Raw genomic sequence first — 6,507 nt, forward strand, 5'->3', positions numbered from 1 at the left:
AGACCCCCACCAAAACCACTAAAAAAATTTTGGGATGCACCTAGTAGCATGACATTTATTAGGAATAAAGACTTCTGCGTTCTGGTGCATTTGTGTGTGCGGGGGTCATTATGTTACAGCTATGTGGTATCTAGTTATCTTACCTGTTGTAGATAGCTCTTTGAACCCTCAAGGTTAGGAGAACTAGTTTATGTAGTTCTGATTGGACTGACAAGCAAACAGTTCAGACTAGCCATTACCCCATCAATCTAGTCTTCAAAGACCTATCTGTTGCAGGTAAGATATTATTTCTTTTCATAACCTTTTCACAGTTGAAGTTGTGATAGTTCCACGCAAACTTTTATACTCCTCTAACTCACTTTGACTGCCAATTATTAAAACTCATGGAAAACAAGCAGCCGTTTTTTTGAAAGCGAATTTACTTTAGCAATCAAATGAAAACAGCGAGGCTACTTAGAAACAGCTTAGGTCAAAACATGTCTTAAAATCCAACCTCAAACCTAAAGCATTTCCCAATTACATAAGGCTCCTTTGCAAAAAAAAAGGTGTGGGGGGGGGGGGGGGGAGACTACACCAGTACATATGAATTAAATTAGTGCTGGCAACATCTCCAAACCACCACAGAGAAGGTAAACACTCACAGACCAAAGCCTTTTTTCCCCTCCCTCATTCTTTTACAGCATGTATAAGGAGAATCACTTATATAATATACTTCTTGTTTATGAAGCTTAAAAAGCTTTTGGTAAGATGAAAGTCCAAAGCAGAAACGAGCAGAAAGTGAGGATAGAGACGTGAAGTTATGCACAGAGAGGAGATGACGTCCTAGAAAGTTGGGGATAAGAGGAGGGGAGGAAAAAAAGAGTGGAAGGAGGAGTTCAAGGGGACAAAGTTAAACTGACAGGACTGGATATGCCCAGACTTGGAACCAGGTCCAGGCCCAGACTTGAGCGTCTTATTTGAATCTTAGAAAAGCCTCACCCAGCTCTCCCTCATCTCCTTCTCTAAAAGAACTCACCATCAACCCCACGCCTCTGCTCTGCCTTCCCAGTAAGTTTTACCCCACGCTCACTGACAGAGCCCCTCTTTTATTCAACTGCTCCCGTTCTTTTCTTTTAAAAAAGCAATTATACATACCTCAGCACCATGTGGCTGTAATGCTATCCAAGGTACCTGAGAGAACCAAGCTTGCTTGCTAAACAAGCAAGTAAATAATAATAAAAAAACAGCTATAACCAAAGCAATTTATCTGCATAACTCACAGGTAAAATACTAAATATCAAAATAATTCAACGAGATCCACGCATTGTTAAATATTAAATATGACGCAGATTCCAAAACATACTTTTGTGCCAGCTTATTTACGCTAATAGTTTTTTGCATTTACGCATTCCTTATTCTGCACTGCCCACACAAATGCATGGCTGCACATTGTCTGAGAAACTCTGCAAGCTAAAATTTTCTCATGGAAGAAACACTGAACGGGGAGAGCAGAGGGTGCTTTAGAGGGAATGAAACAAGGCAGGGTGGGGTAGCTGAAGTGAAGTATTGAGTTGTCTGTGTTTATTTTGGAAACGCAGGCCTTGCAGCAGAGGAACTGACTCCTGATCTTTGCCATAAAGGAGCAAAACCCCTTGTACGCATTTGGGATGTCCCACACAGGCCATTTCAAGAAAAAGGAATAAAAAGTGCAACCCCATGAGGACCATTTTCACCCAACACGGGGACCTAGGAGTGGTGTGCTGTATGGCAGGAAACAGCTAGGCTGTAAGGTGATTAGTGGTTACAGTTTAACAGGAGAAAAATGCACGGCGTGTCAGACACACCAGGCTACAAAGAGGTATGCACTGTCTGTCCGTTTGCACATTAGCATGAGTTGATCAGCTCTGTCTTTGTGTATGAGCCTAAAAATCTGATCATCATCCAACCAACGCATCACCCAAGGTTCCAAAGAATGACTCTGTCACTCTTTTGACACATGGCAACAATTAGTGATAAAAGCTTTCACAGAAAAAAAATACGCAAGGTACTGGAACACAATGTTATAAAAAGCCAAGTCATTTACTGTCATTTGCACGTTTGACTTAAACTCAGCTTGAATCAGTTCCATTTCATCTGAATGTTAGTTGAGTCATGTGGATATTTTCAACCTTGTTGTGTGTGCAATTTGCTCCTGTTTAGCAGAGCCACAAAAGAAGCAATTACGAGTTTGCAGTTACCTTCAAACTCATTCCAAAGAAAGCAGGTGAAGTATCTGTAAACACTTGAATGATATTTTTTTGATTGTGCTGCAAAACAGATTTCAGTGACGACCATGAATCTTTCATGCACACATAAGAACAGTGACTCATCTGCAACTGAGCAGAATTTTATAAGCATTTATCCGAAAAAGGCCATAAATATTAGGCCATAATTCCCTGTTCAACTTCCATCAAGGGAGAGAGGGCAACAGTGACAAACCACTGCCTGACTCAGATCAAACATTGGTAAAGTGATCAAAACAGTGGTTGTATTTCATTTCTTAAAGCTTTCCATTTTAATAGCGATGACCGTTTTCAAGTGCAACCGCAAGAAGTACGGACCTGCCATGGGAATCTACCTCATGTGAAGATAAATGCAATAGTGCATCAGGTGTCCTGTTTTCACAGCAAGCTGCCTCATTCACTGACCGCTGTAATCCTGCCTCCCCTGCTGCTCACTTGCCTTTTAGCTTGACCATAATCCACAGCAGCTACGGGCACCCCGCTGAGATATTAATTCAAACACTCAAACGGGCTCCACTACTTTAACATCTCACTCACTGGTAGTAATTTCCACAGCCTTCGTAATCGAGTGGTAAACACACTGTATTCCTGCAGCCTCACACTGCGCTGTATGAAAGAACTTGTCAAAATGAGTTTTACGTTAGACCTGCACAATGTGTTTGCAACATACAGTATGTGGTATTAGCCTGCCTTGAATTATTAAACACAAGTGCAGTGTGGTTTCCCACCATCCTCCTGCACCGCACGCCTTTTCAGTGCTCTCTGACGCAAGGAAATGCCGTAAGAGTCTACCATTTTACACACAAAAGCTGCTTTTATAACCGTTTTTGGACCTGAGCTGAATTATGTCACACACCGTTGCAGTTTGGGGCTCACTCTCAAAGGCAAGTGGAAAACTGGGTGTGTGTGTGTGGGGGGGGGGGGGGGGGGTTCATCAACACCCATGGTTTTATTTCAGGGACTGAGATGGCGGAAAGTCTTTGTCCACTGGTGCATTAATTACAGCAATTCAACCCCCAAGCATCAGCAGGGTGGTGGGCAACACTGGGAAGCGAAGCACTTCCTTTTAACAGGAAGAGACGCTCGGCAGAACCAGAGTCAGGAAGGGTGGCCATCTGTCTCAGCTGGTTGAGGGATGAGAGGACAGGACAGATGCAAGCAGTTGGCTTATAGAGATGAACTCTTTCCCCGCAGTGACTGAAAACTCTGAGTTGTGGCTTCGACTGGAAAATCAGTGTTGATGGTGATAGATAGAGCTCAACACGTGAGTTTGTCTGATGATGATCTTTGGAAATCACGCCTCTGCCCATATGTGACATACAACAGATTGATTATTATATATTATTATTTTCTTAACTCAAATAAGCATTTAACAACCCTTAGCACTTGTAAAAAATACTGAAGAGCATTCTCCTTTACATAAACTGCGAGCTACAGGAATTTGATTATAGTAGCCTGTGCCTCATCCTTTTCCCTACTTTGGTAATTTAGAGGCTGATTGCTGATTTTTAAATGATGACCATTATCAGCCAATTAACTGGTCCATAGTGATGGATGTTCCTTTGACTGACCTCAGACTTTCTCTTGGATAAACATTAGGGCTGACCTACAACTGAACTAGTCATCATCCTCTGATTAGATACAGAGGTCTTTGAACGCTGAAGAATGACTTTTTTTGCAACTCCCCTTCCGCACTTTGAGAAAATCTGGAAGCTAGACCCCCCTCAAGTGACTAATCTTTTGCTTTTTCATGAACCTGCACGCAAAATGCACACACTCGTTTGAGAAACATACACTCCTTCAATCCAAAATGCAACTGCTGTTCCCTCAAGTGTACCTCGGTCAGCACTAACGATCCGGCCTTATTCCCCTCCATCACAGGGTTTGACAATGGGCCCATGGGAGGCAGCCAATGGAGAGAAGGTCCACTGCAAACCTAATCCCTGTGTGGGCACAATTAGGCTTAGGGACAGTGAAATTGCTTAATTGGAGGAAAATGGTTCTTTATCTAAGCCTCTCTGTCCGTGCTCATCCTTGCCCCCCTGTAATGCACATTTGGCCTCATCTAACTTCAGACTGAACATGGAACAAAATCACAACTTCATGAGCTCTAACAGTTTAAAAATGAAAGTTAGCTGACCTCTTTGTTAGACAAAATACACCATTGAGTCTGCAGAGGTTGAACTCTTTATCAGATCAGAGAGCTTCTCCATAAGCCCGTGTCTTTGCACAACAGCTGGCTGGGATGTGCACCGCTGGACTTTATAGGGCAGGATTTGTGACTCTGCTCTAAAAACGTCTCTCGGGGTTAAGGGGGATGCTGAGGAGAGGATGTGGACATGTGGGAAAAGGTCAGCCCCGTGTTGAAATGGGCACGGATGTATTTGCTGTGGAAACAGCTCCGGCCTTGGACCCCGGCAGTCGCGCCGAGTCCAGGCTGCATGCGTCGCACCGCTCTGCTGGAGAGACTGAAAATAGGTCACTGCCCTGCTGGACCTCGCGCCGTTTCTCCCATCGCAGGAGACTGGATCTCGCCAGCGTGGACAGTCAGTGTAGCCTACATAATATGCAGAAACAAGGAAGCGTTGCCTCTCTGGCTTACCTCACAAGGTGGGGGAAATGCCGTGGATTATGGCCGAGATGTCGGTCCACGTCTCTGCTCGCGCGGAGAAACTTCTGCTCCAACCGCGCCGGTGCGAAACGACTCCTCGTCAATTTGTCGCCTTTTCTTCAGATTAAAACCCGGAACATAACGCTGCTGACACGTCTTGAAAAAGAACTACAGGTCTCTGTAGAAGCGGTCTGTTCCCAGACCATTGTCAGGATTTAAACTTGCAAAAATATATATATATATATCCTACATAAAAGATGAAACCCGGCGTATGTGACAGCCGGTTGTTTAAATAAAGACTACTCTATGACAGCCTCGTGTTGTCGCAGGAGGACACTGTTGCATGTTTTATTACCACTGGTCAGAAAGTGTAAACACCTGAATCCACAGCCTGAACTGTTCCCGCTGAGGAGGAATGAAGACCACTGCTTGGGTCGTGCACCAAAAGGGCATAAAGGTGATTTCGTCCAGAACTCAAAGCGCATCGCTTAATGGCAACGCTGGTCAAGTGTGTATGTGTGTTGGGGGGCTTTCCTATGGGTGGTCGTGGTTCCCCCAGGAGAGGTGGGAGGGCGGTTCAGACCAGAGGGATGGCACGAAGTGGTGGGTAGAAAAGACAGCGCGGGTTGGCGACGGGGTGTGGGCTGGATGAGAAGGACCCTCTTCTTCTTCGGTGAGTTTCCAGACGCGGAGGTACACCAGTTCGCGCAGTAATCCCCGGGTTTTTGTTTGTTGTTGTTTTCCTCTTCTTCTTCTTCTTCTAAGCACTCAAGGAGGCGCTGAGTGCGGATGGCTGTCTCCCCCACCACCGTCTGACGCGCACAGACATCCGCCCGGAGCGCAGCCAGCCCGTCAGGACCAGCCCAGAGCCTGCCTGCCACCTCAGCGCATGCTTACTGCTCCGCCCATCCTCCATGGGCAGTCCCCGGTTTTTTTCCTCCAAGCTTCCCCTCCCCTCTGTCTCCCTCCTCACTCTGCCTGTCCTCATGGTCATCTCTGCTCCACACAAGCACCAACACACCACCATCAACAGTCTTGTATTTCAGTATTTCTTCTTCTAAACCCCAGCGTTCATCATGTTAGAATTACACACAGAAAATAATGTATCAAGGATGTTATCAGTTATTCTGTGGCAGCTGTGTTGATTAATAATGAATATTTAAAGAAATATTTATGTTTTTTAATTAACGTGTAAATTTTTAAATTGAGGATATCATATATACTGTATAATTTCACCAAACTGTGAGGCTTTCATACTTCCACTCAGGTTTTTACCAGTCACCACCAGAGGGCGATAAAGAGCTTTGTTGACCCGCAGAGTGATTAATCAACATTAACATTTATGCACTGTATTGTGGTTCCAGAATTGTTTTAGCATGCAGTAATGCTTAATAAATCAAACATTTTAGTTAGTCCAATAAACAAAATCCTGTCAGTAACAAGACAAGACATTTGACTGCAAAACATTTTTAGTTTATTGCCAGAAATGATATCTTAACCATTATTATAAAAATAAATATTTCCATACATTGATATATATTTTATTCCACAAACATTTTAATAAGCAGAAATGCTTATTAAAGTCAAACATTTTATTTGGTTCAATAAACAAAATCATGTCAAAAACTATATATA

At 43.8% G+C, this 6,507-nt stretch overlaps 1 protein-coding gene across 2 annotated transcripts in view; it reads right to left on the reverse strand.

Annotated features, from left to right (window-relative positions):
* The window catches only part of glis2b (GLIS family zinc finger 2b), a 32,407-nt gene extending 25,999 nt beyond the window's left edge, over window positions 1-6,408 (reverse strand). The window contains exon 1 of one of the 2 annotated variants that reach the window (XM_014010081.1): window positions 5,251-6,408. In XM_014010081.1, the coding sequence (XP_013865535.1) occupies window positions 5,251-5,325 (75 nt within the window). In that variant the 5' untranslated portion in view covers window positions 5,326-6,408. Of the gene's footprint in view, window positions 1-4,863 lie in introns of both variants that reach the window. The other variant, XM_014010083.1, reaches the window with a different exon arrangement.
* Window positions 6,409-6,507: the final 99 nt, after the last annotated feature.

Source organism: Austrofundulus limnaeus, unplaced genomic scaffold, assembly GCF_001266775.1.
Source record: "Austrofundulus limnaeus strain Quisiro unplaced genomic scaffold, Austrofundulus_limnaeus-1.0 Scaffold65, whole genome shotgun sequence".
NCBI lineage: Eukaryota > Metazoa > Chordata > Actinopteri > Cyprinodontiformes > Rivulidae > Austrofundulus > Austrofundulus limnaeus.